We start from the raw sequence: 16,037 nt of genomic DNA on the forward strand, positions 1-16,037 counted from the left end.
GCTGCTGTCAGATGACTCTATCACGGTGCAGGTGTCATTGCTGTATGTCACGCTGCTGATGTCAGTGCTCTCTATCACGGTGCTGCTGTCAGATGACTCTATCACGGTGCAGGTGTCATTGCTGTATGTGACGTTGCTGGTGATCATCTCCTGCACCCTCTTCTTTGCCTACCCTGGTCCCTGACCTTCCCTCTCCTCCATTGCCTTCATGCGCTCCATAGTCCTGAATTGTCAGAACAATTTCCCATATAAAAAAAGAATGCTTGTAGTTATCGATCCCAAATTCACCTCATACATGTGTTACGTCATTGGCCATGTGGTGGGACTATGTTTGCACAGCTAATAATTATTTTGTGGCTGCAAATTTGACCTATAGGTTTGCAAAGTTCGCCTCCCATTGAAGTCAATGGGGCCCGCCGCGAACGTTACGGTTCGCGAACTATCGGCTGCGTTCGCGGTTCGCGTTCGCGAAAACGTCCCGTCGGAAGTTCGTCCATCACTAGCCAGGGGTTCCCCAGTGACGTATGGGTGACCCCGCCCCCTCTGATGTAACGGAAACCTGCGTTACATCAGAGGGGGCGGGGTCACCCACACGTCACTGGGGACCCCCTGGCTTCCCTCTCCAGTGTCAGAGGAGCGGGGTCAGGTGACGGGTGGCCCCGCCCTCCTAATATAAGAAACTTCAGCGCTGGGATCTCTGCAGTGTCTCCTCAGTGGAGACAGAAGACGGATGTATGGACAGCGCTGGACTGAGAGATTCCCCCGTCGCTGGATATGGTCATCCATCGCTGGACCCCGGAGATTCGTCGCTGGATAGCAAGAGTGGATTAGCACCGCTGGAATCTTTTTTTTTATTTTTTTTATTTTTAATAAAGGAATTTTTCAAAAGTGTGTTTGTCTTATTTAACCATTTTTACACTTTCTTTGTGAAATGGTAGGTAAGTACCCCCTTACCATTTCAAATGGGGGGGGCGGGATCTGGGGGTCCCCTTGTTAAAGGGGGCTTCCAGATTCTGATAAGCCCCCCGCCCGCAAACCCTCACAACCACCGGCCAGGGTTGTGAGGATGAGGCCCTTGTCCTCATCAACATGGGGACAAGGTGCTTTGAGGGGTCACAGACCCCCAAAGCATCCTCCCAATGTTGAGGGTATGTGGCCTGGTACGGTTCAGGAGGGAGGGGGGGCCGCTCTCTTGCCCCTCCTCTTTTCCTGCGGCCTGCCAGGTTGCGTGCTCGGATAAAGGGTCTGGTATGGATTTTTAGGGGGACCCCCACGTCAATTTATTTTACATTTGACACGGGGTTCCCCTTAATATCCATGTCAGACCTGAAGGGCCTGGTAATTGAATTTAGGAGAACCCCCACGCTTTTTTTTTATTTTTTTATCAATGAATGAATGAATTGTCGGCTAATACAGAGAACACTCATTGAATGTTCTCTGTATTACGGGGAGCCGACAATATAGCCGTAAGTGATTTTAAGACTTTTTTTCCTGCAGAAATGACACTTTGTGCAGGGACAGTTCTAAGCACCAGAAACATGCGCCCCTTCACGGGCATACTATAGATACCCCCCAGCTACCACATTTAAAGGAATATTACACTTTTATTGTTTCACTTCAATCATTATTAAAATCACTGCTCCTGAAAAAACTTCAGTTTTTAAAACTTTTTTTGCATTGATCCATGTCCCCTGGGGCAGGACCCGGGTCCCCAAACACTTTTTAGGACAATAACTTGCATATTACCCTTTAAAATTAGCACTTTAGATTTCTCCCATAGACTTGTATAGGGTGTTCCGGCTTTTCGAATTTGCTGCAAACACCCCAAATTGTTCACTGTTCGCTGAACAGGCCAACAGGCAATGTTCGAGTCGTACATGAGTTCGACTCGAACTCGAAGTTCATCCCTACAAACAAGGTGCAACCAAGTACCTAGTCTGAAGACACCATATCGACCTCCACCTACAAAAGTCTGAAAGCCAATTGGCTGCTATGAGTTTATGCAACTTTAATCATTTAAACCAAGCAGGTGACCACCTCAGGATTTAAACTCACAAGCTTTGCTTCTACGCCACCACAGTCATACACAACACCACCACCACCACCACCAATGGTGATGGGAGTACCTAAACCAGTAGTTGTATTATCATTACATATTATCATATTAGTGGCTTCATGCCGAAAAATTGGACTAGATTGCTATCCCCAGACTTTGACTAGTCTCCTACTTAGTGTACTAAGGGATCATCTCATCTGGTAAAAATGTAGTTTCACCAGGCCATTCTCTTGAACCATGGGGCACAGTCTCAACTGCTCCCAAAATGTTTCCAGATTGGTCTGGTAGTTTTACCAGGCCAATCTCTTGAACCATGGGGCACAGTCTCAACTGCTCCCAAATTGTTCAATAAAGAAGTCTGAAATGGTGGTTATCTGAGGATTCAAACTCAAAACCCCTTGTTGGTGACAACTACCAGAATATGCTCAATGCCAAAGACCCAGACAGTAGGTGAGCTTCTTGAGACCAACACTAGACTAGTCGCTCACTTGGCCTACAGCAAGATTTTTGCATCTGGTAAAACTCTCCTTTCAAAAGCAAGTTCCCTTGAACCATGCGCATCATCTTAACAGATGCCATTACCTTCAAGATCTTTCACTACACATGATCTTCATCTCTACTCTCTATGATATACTCCTGACCACTGCACTCTATACACTGGGCTGTATATGATATACTCCTCCTGACCACTGCACTCTGTACACAGGGCTGTATATGATATACTCCTCCTGACCACTGCACTCTGTACACAGGGCTGTATATGATATACTCCTCCTGACCACTGCACTCTATACACATTATTCAGGGTTACCTCTAAACTTGTGTGACCTGTAAAGGCTTTTAAAGGGTCTCCTATGAGCAATGTTTGGATATGGAAGTTTGTCCTCATTGCACCGACACACACCATTTTTTTTGTTTTTTTGGTTCAATACATTTTTTATTATAATTTTAAAAATACATTAAAAAAAGGATATAATCCTAACATTACAAACAATGTCTAGAAAACGACTACGAACAAAACACCTTGTGCATCCCTCCCATAGCATACTCATATATATATATTCCATAGATGAACAAAGCAAAACACAAACATTAAAAACAGACATCACTATAACTGGGTAAAGGATGTTGTATCCCAACGCGTTTCACTGACCGTGCTTCTTCAGGGGAGATGAAAAATCTGATGCAGGCTGCTTGGGGCTTTATTGTCATTGGATGAACCTATTGTTGCTGGGGAGATCTGTTGCTGCTGGTGGGGAAATCTATTGTTTCTATGGGTCAATTGTTGATGGGAGAGCTTTGCTGTTGAGGGAGGGGTCTGTTGTTGCTAGGAGGGATCCATTGTTGCTGTGGAGCTCTATAGTTGCTGATGGAATATTTTACTGCTGGAGGGATCTATAGTTACTGTGAGGGACCTATTGCTGGGGAGATTTCTGGGAAAATCTATTGTTGCTGGAGGGGGAAACTATTGTTTCTACGGGGTCATTTGTTGATTGGAGAGATTTACTGTTGAGGGAGGAGTCTATTGTTGCTGGCTGTTGTAGAGTCTATTGATAATGGATACTGGCAGATCTATTGTTGCTGGGGTGGCTCTATTTTTGCTGGGGGTATTTTCTTACTGGGGATCTGTTGTTGCTTGGAGGGATCCATTGTTGCTGATGGGATATTTTATTGCTGGGAGAATCTATAGTTACTGTGAGGGATCTATTGCTGGGGAGATCAGGAGATTTCTGGGGAGCTCTATTGCTGCTGGTGGGAGAATCTATTGTTTCTATGGGGTTAATTGTTGATTGTAGAGATTTAATGTTAAGAGAGGGGTCTATTGTTGCTGGCTGCTGTAGAGTTTATTGATACTGGAAGATCTATTGTTGCTGGGGGTATTTCCTTGTTAAGGATCTATTGTTACTTGGCGTAATCTATTCTTGCTGGGGGAATCTATAGTTACTGTGAGGGATCTATTTTGCTGGTGAGATCAGGAGATTGCTAGGGAGATCTATTTTTTTGTCGCTGAGGAGTCTATTGTTGCTGAGGTGATATATTGTTGCTGGGGGGGGGGGGGGGGTCTGTTGTTGCTGGCTGCAGGGGACCTATTTTTACTGCTTTTCATTGGAAAATTCCATACAAGATACTTAGCATCCAATGAATGATACTTTTCTGTATTCTTTAGGTAAAGGGTGGAACCAAGGAATGGAGCTCAGAGCTGGAACCGAGGGATGGTGCTTGGAAGTGGGTAGGGGGTGGAACCAAGGGATGGTGCTCGGAGGTGGAACCAAGGAATGGAGCTCAGAGCTGGAACCGAGGGATGGTGCTTGGAAGTGGGTGGGGGTGGAACTAAGGGACGGTGCTCGGAGGTGGAACCAAGGCATGGTGCTCAGAGATGGAACCAAGGGATGGTGCTTGGAAGTGGGTAGGGGGTGGAACCAAGGGATGGTGCTCGGAGGTGGAACCAAGGCATGGTGCTCAGAGATGGAACCAAGGGATGGTGCTTGGAAGTGGGTAGGGGGTGGAACCAAGGGACGGTACTCGGAGGTGGAACCAAGGCATGGTGCTCAGAGATGGAACCAAGGGACGCTGCTCAAAGGTGGGTAGGAGGTGGAACCAAGAGACAGTGCTTGGAGGTGGAACCAAGGGACGGCGCTCAGAGGTGGAACCAAGGGACGGCGCTCAGAGGTGGAACCAAGGGACGGCGCTCAGAGGTGGAACCAAGGGACGGCGCTCAGAGGTGGAACCAAGGGACGGCGCTCAGAGGTAGAACCAAGGGACGGCGCTCAGAGGTGGAACCAAGGGACGGCACTCAGAGGTGGAACCAAGGGACGGCACTCAGAGGTGGAACCAAGGGACGGCACTCAGAGGTGGAACCAAGGGACGGCACTCAGAGGTGGAACCAAGGGACGGCACTCAGAGGTGGAACCAAGGGACGGTGCTCGAAAGTGGGCAGGAGGTGAAACCAAGGTACGGTGCACGAAGGTGGGCAGGAGGTGAAACCAAGAGACAATGCTCATAGGTGGATAGGGGGTGGAACCAAGGGTCAGTGTTTGGAGGTGGGTGGGAGGTAAAACCAAGGGAGTGTTAGGAGGTAGAACCAAAGGACAGTGTTCAGAGGTGGGTAGGAGGTAGAACCAAGGGATAGTGCTCGTAGGTGGGTGAAAGGTGAAAACAAGGGAAGGTGTTCGGACTAGAACCAAGGGACAGTGTTCGGAGGTGGAACCAAGGCATGGTGTTCAGAGGTGGGTAGGAGGTAGAACCAAGGGATGATGTTTCGGAGGTGGCCAAAGGTAGAACCAGAAAAAAGTGTTCGGAGGTGGGTAGGAGGTGGAACCAAGGGACAGAGCTTGGAGGTGGAAAAACCAAGGGATGGTACTCAAAGGTGGGTAGGTGGTGGAACCAAGGGACAGCGCTTGGAGGTGGAACTAAGGGACGGTACCCGGAGGTGGAACCTAGGGTAGGAGGTGAAACCAAGGGACGGTGCTCGAAGGTGGGCAGGAGGTGAAACCAAGGGATGGTGCTCAGAGGTGGGTAGGGGGTGGAACCAAGGGTCAGTGTTTGGAGGTAAAACCAAGGGAGTGTTCAGAGGTGGAACCAAGGGACAGTGTTCAGAGGTGTGTAGGAGGTAGAACCAAGGGATGGTGCTCGGAGGTGGGTAGGGAGTGGAACCAAGGGACGGTGTTTGGAGGTAGAACCAAGGGACGGTGTTCGGAGGTAGAACCAAGGGACGGTGTTCGGAGGTAGAACCAAGGGACGGTGTTCGGAGGTAGAACCAAGGGACGGTGTTCGGAGGTAGAACCAAGGGACGGTGTTCGGAGGTAGAACCAAGGGACGGTGTTCGGAGGTAGAACCAAGGGACGGTGTTCGGAGGTGGGTAGGAGGTGAAACGAAGGGAAGGTGTTCGGAGGTGGGTAGGAGGTAGAATCAAGGGACATTGTTCAGAGGTGGAACCAAGGGACGGTGTTCAGAGGTGGGTAGGAAGCAGAACCAAGGGACGGTGCTCAGAGGTGGGTAGGGGGTGGAACCAAGGAAAAGTGTTCAGAGGTGGAACCAAGGGACAGAGCATGGAGGTGGGTAGGAGGTAGAACCAAGGGACAGAGCATGGAGGTGGGTAGGAGGTAGAACCAAGGGATGGTGCTCGGAGCTAGAACCAAGGGTAAGATGTGAAACCAAGAGACGGTGCTCAGAGGTGGAACCAAGGAATGGTACTCAAGGTCTACTGTACCCATAAGTACATAAGGTAATGACTCCATTTTTATTTTCCTCCTTCTATCAATGGCCGACACGGTACAACACTTCATCCATGTCTTTGGTGATCTCTGATCTCCTTATCAACTGTTTCTTCCATGATGAAGATCAGCCAGGGAGTATATCTGAGGTGTATATCAGGGGGTGCTTCTTCCCCACATGTCCAGCAACATTCATATACAAAACATTTCCCGCACTCACTAATACACCTCCAGGGTTGTGTGGGATCCCCTGATGTACAGGAAGACAGGACTTCAGTGAGGAACATTTCCCTCACTCAGACCAGTAAAGTGGCTTCTCCCCCGTGTGCAATCTCTGATGTCTGTGAAGATTGAACTTCAGTGTAAAACAATCCCCGCACTCAGGACAAGAATACGGCTTCTCCCCCGAGTGAGAACTCTGATGTCTCTTAAGAGTGGACTTCAATGAAAAAAATTTCCCACACTCAGGACAGGAATACGGCTTTTCCCCCGTGTGTGATCTCTGATGTGTGGAAAGAGTGGACTTTTGTGAAAAACATTTCCCGCACTCAGGACAGGAATACGGCTTTTCCCCTGTGTGTGATCTCTGATGTGTGGAAAGAGTGGACTTCTGTGAAAAACATTTCCCGCACTCAAAACAGAAATATGGCTTCAAGCTCATATGCGATCTCTGATGTTTGTAAAGACTGGGCTTCTGTGAAAAACATTTCCCACACTCAGGACAGGAATACGGCTTCTCTCGCATGTGAGATGCCTGATGTGTTACAAGTTTTGATTTTTTTACAAAACATTTCCCACACTCAGTACATGAATAGGGCTTCTCCCCCGTGTGAGACCTCTGATGAATCACAAGTTGAGAATTTTTTACAAAACATTTCCCGCACTCAGTACAGGAATACGGCTTTTCTCCAGTATGCAATCTCTGATGTATGTCAAGATTGAACTTATTTGAAAAACATTTCCCGCACTCAGTACAGGAAAACGGCTTCTCCCCAGCATGAGATCTCTGATGTGAGGCAAGTACTGATTTTTGAACGAAACATTTCCCACACTCAGGACAGGAATATGGCTTCTCACCTGTGTGCGATCTCTGATGTATGCTAAGATGGGACTTCCGTGAAAAACATTTCCCGCACTCAAGACAGGGATATGGTTTCTCACCTGTGTGCGATCTCTGATGTCTGTTAAAATGGGACTTCAGTGAAAAACATTTCCCGCACTCGGGACAGGAATAAGGCTTCTCCCCTGTGTGAGATCTCTGATGTTTTACAAGTTCTGATTTTTTTACAAAACATATCCCACACTCAGAACAGGAAAACACGTTCTCACCTGTGTGAGATCTTGTATGCACATTAAGACGTGATTTAAAAGGGAAACACTTCCCGCACTCAGTACAGGAAAACCTCTTGTCTGTTGGAAGGACTGTCTGAGTCTCCTCGGGATAAGAGGAATACGATGGTCCGGCACCGTCCCGCACAGTCTGAGGTTCCTCGGGATAAGAGGAATACGATGGTCCGGCACCGTCCCGCACAGTCTGAGGTTCCTCGGGATAAGAGGAATACGATGGTCCGGCACCGTCCCGCACAGTCTGAGGTTCCTCTGGATAAGAGGAATACGATGGTCCATCTACACTGTGTGGTGCCGGATGGACATTTGAGGTAGTCGGGTTTTCTCCTGGACTATACTGTGTGATGTCCTCATCTTCTACTTTACAGTCTGGAGACAAAGTGAGACAATCCTCTGAGGTTTTCCTCATCTCCCGTCCATCTACTAAAATAGAAATACAAAGATTATTACTAGACATCAGCTGATTGGTTCCCCTAAACCAGGACTCCGCCCACATCAGGCAGCTTTGTCTCTGAGGATCATTCAAAAGTCATTCAAATTATACATATTATATTCCAGGTCACAGATACGATTACAATTTTAGTATCTACTGACCTAATGATAATTCTGTTATAAGGTACAAATATAAAGGTTGTGACTTAGGACAAATTATAAGTAGAATTGTTTAACCACTTCAGCCCCGGACCATTTGGCTTATTATTACTAGACACGAGCTGATTGGTTCCCCTAAACCAGGACTCCGCCCACATCAGGCAGCTTTGTCTCTGAGGATCTTACAATTCCCCCCTCAAGGTAACTAGTAAATGGGTCCTCTGATCTCCTACCAGATCATTTCTTTATTCATGGACCTTAGTCAGAGAGGGAGGAAACAACGAGAACTGTCTTCTATAGGAGTGACAGTGATGAGGGGATTATAGGACGAGTGTCCCCTCCCCCTCTATCACTCATTGCCATCTTCCCAACACAAGAAGTCCTGCACTTCCTTATTTAGTCCATGATTTAGTCATGAATAACAGCGGGGCTGAGCCCCACCAGAGGTCAGAGAGTGAGGATGGGGGGAGAACAACAGCTCAGGAAAGTGACCAGGGGATTACAGGCTGATATCACCCAGCCCCCGCCCTACTCTGGACCAATCAGTGAGCAGTATGGGTGGAGGGAGGTATTTAGTGTTAATGACCCACCTGTGCTGATCTCTGTAGGAGTGTCCTCCTCTATAAATGTCCCCGTTATTCCATCCTCCTCCATAGACTGCTGATCATCCCTCACATACCTCTCTTCTTCTTCTGATTTCACCTCAAATTCTATATCCATTGGATCTCCACTCTAAACCAAGAAAATGAGAGAAAATATCATCTGTAAGATAGAAGATTTATTATTGTGACATCACATAGAAAATCCACACATTGTCTCTATAAGTGTGTTTTATAACCGACATCCCACCAACCTTGTAACAGTGGGGGATGGTGTGATCTTCCTGTGTGGAATCCCGGGAATACAGAGGACCGGTTGGTGGGTTCCTGGTATTTGGTGGCTCCATCACATCCTTGTGTCCTTCTGAAAACTCCTCCATCACTCCATACTCCTCATCCTCCTCTTTATACTCTTCTTTAACAACAAACTTATCATCCCCGAGGATTCCATTCTGATCTTCTTGAGTGGAATCCTGGGAATACAGAGGACGGGGACATCTCTCTGGTGGGTTCCTGTATCTGGATGACTCCACCATGGTGTCCTGGTACAGATCTTTGTGTTCTTCCTCCATCACCCCATCCTCATCATCCTCCTCTTTTATCTCTTCTTTAACCTCAACTTTAGGATCTCTCAGGTTTCCACTCTGAATATATAATAAAAATGACATCAATGGTAACAATGCAGATAATGTACAGATCCTAATGATACTATCAGTGATTGTTCCTCATCTACCTGATGATGGTGGGGGATGGTGTGACCTTCCTGTGTGGAATCCCGGGAATACAGAGGACGGGGACATCTCTCTGGTGGGTTCCCATTACTGGATCCATCTGTAGGAAACACACACACTGACTGAATACATTGTTTCTATGTGTTTATCAGATGATGGGGGATGGGTGGAGCCTCCGTACTGCTCTCTCCTTTACAATAAAGTCTCCTCTTACCCGGTGATGTGAGGGGCGGCTGATTGTCCATCATGACGTCCTTGTAGAGATCCTTGTGTCCTTCTAAATACTCCCACTCCTCCATGGAGAAATAGACAGTGACATCCTGACACCTTATAGGAACCTGACACACACAATGATACAGTCACCATCCAGACACATCCCTTGTCTGTTACTGGATAATGTCCCACAATTCCCAGAATCCTCCTCACCTCTCCTGTCAGCAGCTCGATGACCTCTCTGGTGGCTTCTAGAATCTTCTTTTTGTTTCTCTATGCTATATGGTAGCGAGGCGAAGGCAACGCGATGGTCATGTGATCTCCAGACTTCACAAGAGGAAAACTCTGAAAAACACAAATAGTAAAATCAAATTGCATTCCCAGAATCATGTGTCAGGAATGTGTTGCGCTCCTCATTCCAGCATCCTGGTTTTGGCTGTGATCCATTCTCTCTCTCTCTGTCTGTCCACCTGCAAGGCGATTGATGTGGTCAGTCTCTGGGTGGAGACCCAACCTGATTTAAGCCAGCCAAGCCTGCAGTCTCATGCTTGTGATATTGCGTTTGTAACATGTGCTTCAAGCTCTCTGTCTGTCCTGCTCTGCTATTTGGATTCCCTCATTGATGACCTTGGATCGAATATCGACTACTCTCTGAACTCTGTCTGCCTTTTGACTATGGATTTGACCCTGACTATTCTGAACTTTGCCTGCCTTGTACCCGGACTGTCGTTGAACCACTCTGCCTTTCTGCAAATCGCAAGTACCTGGTTGCTGTGCTGAGTTCGTACCTGCCCTGGCATGGTGGCCAGGCACTATAGCATTGTGTATAAGTCCTGGAGGCAACTGAGAACTGGTAGGCCTCCTTGCCTTATGGGAATATAGGCTATAGGTAAAGAACACAGTGTATGTATAGTGTATGACCACCTGTGTTAGGGGTAAGTGTGGCATTGTTAGTATAGATGTAGAAATTCTACAATAGACTGATGATGTGAGAAGGTGATTGGTGGAAAAAGTGACACATCTCCTAAATCAGAGATATGCAATTAGCGGACCTCCAGCTGTTGCAAAACTACAAGTCCCATCATGCCTCTGGGTGTCATGCTTGTGGCTGTCAGAGACGTTTCAGCCCTGTAAGTAGGAGAATGTTCTGACCCTGAAGGGGTTCATCTACATTTCCATTGTATATATGGCTGGGGGGGGGGGGGGGGGGGCACATGTCTTTCTATAGGTGGGTTCTTTATTTAAGTGGTGATTGCACAAAATGAGACTACACACCAAACAGACTGCAGGTGACCTTTTTTCCCCTCTCAGCTCTCCTTCCTCTCTATAACATGTGCTTCCCACCAATCCTTCTGACAGTTGTGCCCTCTCTCCTTATCCTCTTTCCCTCACCCCTCTTCTCCACCCCACAGCCTGTATATATCACCCTCACTTCTGTCCTCTCCCTATTCCTGCATCACCAACTCCTGATAATTCTAAACCCACATGATAATAAAACCTCCAGGACTCTGAGGCATGTCCCTTCATATAAATCACACTCCCATATTACCTCCCCCACCCTTCTGCTTCTCCTAACCTCTGGAGATTAAACCCCAAACCCTGAGCCTCCAATGTTTGCCTCTCATCCCCCCATGCCTTCTGGCAGCAGCTGCAATCCACACAATTTAGTTTCTATCCCTCTTCTTCCTCAAACCAGCCTCCTCTTCTCTTGCGCCCTTTGGAATGCCTCCTCTGTCTGTAACAAACTCACTTCTGTCCATGACCTCTTTATCACTAACTACTTGCTGTTACTGAAACCTGACTTCATGAATCCGACACTGCTTCTCCCGCTTCCCTCTCCCATGATGGCCTTCTCTGGACTCACTCCCCCAGACCCAGTGGGCAGAAGGGAGGTGGAGTGGGAATCCTTCTAGCCCCACATAGCATCTTTCAGGTACTTTACCCACCTCCCTCTCTGTCACTCTCCTCATTTGAGGCACATTGTATTCGTCTATTTTCTCCAGTTTCCTTAAGAAGTGCTGTACTATCGGCTTGGACCGGTATCAACCTTTCTTGATGACTTCTGTGCCTGGCTACCCTACTTTCTCTCTTCTGAAATCCCCACAATCATTCTCTGTGACGTCAACATCCCTGTTAATACTAATACTCCCGCTACTTCTAAACTTCTCAGTCTAACCTCCTCTTTTGACCTGAAGTAATGGATACACAATGGATACACGATGGATACACAATGGATACACAATGGATACACAATGGATACACGCTTCTACTCACTCTAATGGCAACACCCTCAACCTTGTATTCTCTTACCTATGCTTGCAGTGCAACCTCTCCAATAGTGTCAGGCGAGCGGTTCGGACTGAGCATAAGAACGGCCCACACATCATTGACAAGGGGGCCCCCAGATCCAAGTCCCCCTATGAGTAGGAGTATATAGTACCCCTACTCATTCACCAAAACTAAATAAAAACACACTGTTTTTGACAATTCCTTAAATAAAAATAGAAAAACAATATCCTCCGATGTAGATCCATCATCAATCACGATGCACTCCACACCCAAAAAAAAGTTGCGCCTGCAACGAAGACTAACCGCCTAATGCAGGCTCCGCTGTTTAACAGTGCTTAAATAGTTAAGGGGCGGGGCCACCTGGCAATGTCACCTGCTGGCACCGCCCCATGTGACGTCAACCAACCCAGCATGCATCGATTGGTGATGTCACACGGGGCAATGCCACCAGGTGACTTTGCCATGTAGCTCCGCTACATTGTCAACAATGAATTGTCAACAACTGTGTGTGTTTTTATTTCTTTTGACACTTTTTTGGTGAATGGGTAGCAGTCCAATTTCCTATAAGCTCCCTGCCCGCAGACCCCCACAACCACAGCCCAGGGTTGTCGGGAAGAGGCCCTTGTCCCCATCAACATGGGAAAAAGGTGCCCATGGTGCCCCCCTACCATGCTGAGGGCATGTGGCATGGTATAGTTCAGGAGGGAAGGCGCTCTCTCGTCCTTCCCTTTTTTGGCCTGCCAGGCTGTATGCTCGGATGCCCAAAGGGCCTGGTATTGATTGGGGAGACCCCCACACTGTTTTTTTTTTAAACATGTTTCTATTGCCAGCAATGGCTTGCAGCTGGGGAAATCAATTTAAATGTCTTTTTTATCTTTATATATGTCAGTTGTGCTGCAGCAGGTGCTATACATGGTACAGATGTGCCACATTATAGACAAACTAAGGGGACCCCACAGGCACAATATTTAAAGGCATTTTTAATTTTTCACTTTAAGCATCATTAAAATCACTGCTCTTAACTTGCATATAATCCTTCAAAATCTGGGTCACAAAGACTTTCATAGGGTTCGTGGCTCAGGTCCAAACTTTTTCCATGTTTGGGAGTTCTGGTGTGAACCGAATCCAGGGGTATTTGGCCCCTCACGACAATCCTTTTCCTCTCTCTGATCACTACCTTATTAGTTTTCACTCTCTCCCAATCTTCCACCTCCTCTCCCTCTAACCACCTAACAGTCACCCATAGAAACCTTTACCACCTAACCCACCTTAACCCTTCTCTTCTCCATTCTCCATGACAAAATCTCACCCCTGTCCTGCCCCAAGCTAACCACCGCTGTCTACAATAGATCCCTGTCCTCCACCCTGGACACACTCTCCCCCCCCCCCCCCCGCTCCCTACACAAAGAATCAGGCCCCAACCCCTACAACCTTGGCAAGCAGATGACACCAGAAGTCTCAAAAACCATAGCAGTGCTCTTGAACGCCTGTGACGTAAAACGAATGCCCTGTACACACGGTCGGAAATTCAGACGGAAAAAGGTCCGATCGGATTATATTGTCGGAAAATCTGATCGTGTGTGGGCTCTATCGGACTTTTTCCGTCGGAAATTCAGACGGAAAAAATTTGAGAGCAGGATGTAAAATTTTCCGACAAAAAAAATCCGATCTGACTTTTTCCGATCGTTTGTAGAGAATTCCGACGGACACTAGACATGTGCAAAAGGAAAAAATTTGTTTAGTTTAGTTTCGTTTTAATTTCGTTAATTCATTAATTTCGTTTAGTTATATTCGTTAACTTCCTTAAATTCGTTTTCGGATTTCGTTTAGTTTTCTACCGAATTCGAAAAATCGGCCACATTCGAAAATATTTCTACTGGATTCGAAATGATTTCAACATGATTCGACATTATTTCAACCACATTCGAAAATATTTATTGACCCGACTTTAGGGCCATGTATCTCGGGGTCACTTGGTGCTAGAAACTCCAAATTTGGATATGTTGTAGTGCTAGTACCATTGTGTTTGCATACCAAATTTGGGGTTTCTAGCTATAAGTGACCCCGAGATATGTGGCCCCAAAATCGGGTCGCAAAATGTCATTCTCTGCTCTAATAACTAATAACATTTTGCGACCCGATTTTGGGGCCACATATCTCGGGGTCACTTATAGCTAGAAACCCCAAATTTGGTATGCAAACACAATGGTACTAGCACTACAATATATCCAAATTTGGAGTTTCTAGCACCAAGTGACCCCGAGATACATGGCCCTAAAGTCGGGTCAATAAATATTTTCGAATGTGGTTGAAATAATGTCGAATCATGTTGAAATCATTTCGAATGCAGTTGAAATAATGTCGAATCATGTCGAATTCATTCAAATTCATTCGTTATATTTCTTTCGTATTCGTTGTAATTTGTTATTTTTTTATTCGGACATTCGGATGCATCGGAATGTCCGAAAGATGCAAAATTCGGCCGAATTTCGATTCGTTACGAAACGAATTGCACAAGCCTAACGGACACAGTGCCATGCATGCTCAGATCAAATTACGAGACCAAAGCTATTGGCCACTAGTCCCGTCGTCGAACATCACCACGTTCCGAACGATCGGATTTTCCGACAACTTTGCTCGACCGTGTGTATGCAACACCAGTTTTGGACAAAATCCATTGGAAAAAATCAGACGGATTTTGTTGGTCGGAATGTCCGACCCGTGTGTACAAGGCATTCGTCTCAGAAAAACTTCAATCAATATAAATCTGCCCCCTCCAAAAATACAACTCCTGTCTCCTCACTGCCAAGCAAACCTATTTTATCACTCTCATTAACAACCTATTATCCAGTCTCTGTTACTTATACCTTCAACTCTACTTTGTCCTCCACTGCCTCCAGCCACTAACTCATCCACTGCCCAGAAGATCACCAATCACTTCAAAAATAAAATTAATACAATTCGTGATGAGATCTCCACTGTACAGATACCTCCCCTACTTATCACTCCATGTCCACAGGTACAATCAACATTTTCATTATTCAACCCTGCTACCATAGATGAGGTTGCTAAACTTTTTTCTAACGCTCACCCAACCACCTGCCAGACTTTATCCAGTTCCCTCGCAAATACTGTGGTCACCTTCTGGCTCTAACTCACATTTTTAATCTCTCCTTCTCTTCTGGCATCTTCCCTATATCTCTAAAACATGCACTAGTCACCCCCATACTTAGAAAGCCTTCCTTGGACCCCCACCAATCTTAACAACCTTCACCCCATCTCCTTTGCTCCCCTTTTCCTCCAAGCTTCCTGAACGTCTGGTCTACAACCGACTGAGTCACCGTCTATAACCCTCTTGATCCCCTTCAATCTGGATTTCGTCCTCAACACTCCAGAGAAACTGCTCTCCTTTAACTCATAAATCATCTAACGGCTAAATCCAATGGACACTATTCTGTACTCCTACTTCTGGACCTCTCTGCTGCCTTTGACAAAGTGGACCACCCCCGCCTCCTCAAAAAACTCCTCTCCTTTGGTCTCAGTGACTGTAGTCTTCGCTGGTTCTCATCTTACCTTTCCCACCACACCTTCAGTGTCACAACTTTACTTCCTCCTCTCCTCTTCCTTTCTCCATCGGGATCCCTCAAGGTTCTGTTCTTGGACCTCTCCTATGCTCGTCTACACCTCCTCCCTGGGTCAGCTGATAGCCCCCATTGCTTCCAATACCATTTACGATGACACCCAAATCCTTGTCTCCACCCCTCAGCTCACTCCGTCAGTCTCCTCATTGTTTTACTAATTTACTAAGAGACATATCAGTCTGGATGTCTCACCACTTCCTCAAACTCAACTTGTCTAAAGCTGAGCTCATAATATTTCTTCTCCCACGTGCCCCTCCCCCTGACTTATCTGTCAAGATCGATGACTCAAATATCTACCTGCCCCCGCATGCCAAGGTGCTAGGGGTAATCCTGGACTCCGAGGTTTCCTCTCAGAC

General features: G+C 46.7%; 4 protein-coding genes across 6 annotated transcripts in view; 1 reads left to right on the forward strand and 3 right to left on the reverse strand.

Moving 5' to 3' along the window:
• LOC143955596 (uncharacterized) overlaps positions 1-16,037 on the forward strand; it is a 464,194-nt gene that overhangs the window by 313,215 nt on the left and 134,942 nt on the right. The gene's annotated exons all lie outside the window — the stretch shown is intronic.
• Positions 1-16,037, reverse strand: part of LOC143955521 (uncharacterized) — a 246,193-nt gene that overhangs the window by 133,529 nt on the left and 96,627 nt on the right. The gene's annotated exons all lie outside the window — the stretch shown is intronic.
• LOC143955341 (uncharacterized) overlaps positions 1-16,037 on the reverse strand; it is a 107,725-nt gene that overhangs the window by 74,898 nt on the left and 16,790 nt on the right. The window contains exon 2 of the mRNA XM_077465410.1: positions 6,666-8,131. Coding sequence (XP_077321536.1) covers positions 6,666-8,131 — 1,466 coding nt within the window. The remainder of the gene's footprint in view (positions 1-6,665; positions 8,132-16,037) is intronic.
• On the reverse strand, positions 8,229-9,734 carry LOC143955917 (uncharacterized). The gene is made up of 2 exons (XM_077466039.1): positions 9,062-9,734; positions 8,229-8,940 (listed from the first exon to the last, which is right to left on the reverse strand). The coding sequence occupies exons 1-2, from the start codon at positions 9,473-9,475 to the stop codon at positions 8,737-8,739; spliced, it is 618 nt and encodes a 205-aa protein (XP_077322165.1). The 5' UTR covers positions 9,476-9,734; the 3' UTR covers positions 8,229-8,736.

The sequence above is a fragment of the Lithobates pipiens genome, unplaced genomic scaffold, assembly GCF_037356315.1.
Source record: "Lithobates pipiens isolate NorthernLeopardFrog02 unplaced genomic scaffold, aLitPip1_a1.2 Scaffold_35, whole genome shotgun sequence".
In the NCBI taxonomy this organism is placed as follows: Eukaryota; Metazoa; Chordata; class Amphibia; order Anura; family Ranidae; genus Lithobates; species Lithobates pipiens.

Bases quoted from the DNA above. Each gene is read 5' to 3' on its own strand.
- LOC143955917 (XM_077466039.1), bottom strand. From the start codon at position 9,475: ATGTCATTTTTATTATATATTCAGAGTGGAAACCTGAGAGATCCTAAA. The intron at 8,941-9,061 runs GTTGGTGGGATG...TTCTTGGTTTAG, and splicing joins CCATCCCCCACTGTTACAAG to AGTGGAGATCCAATGGATAT.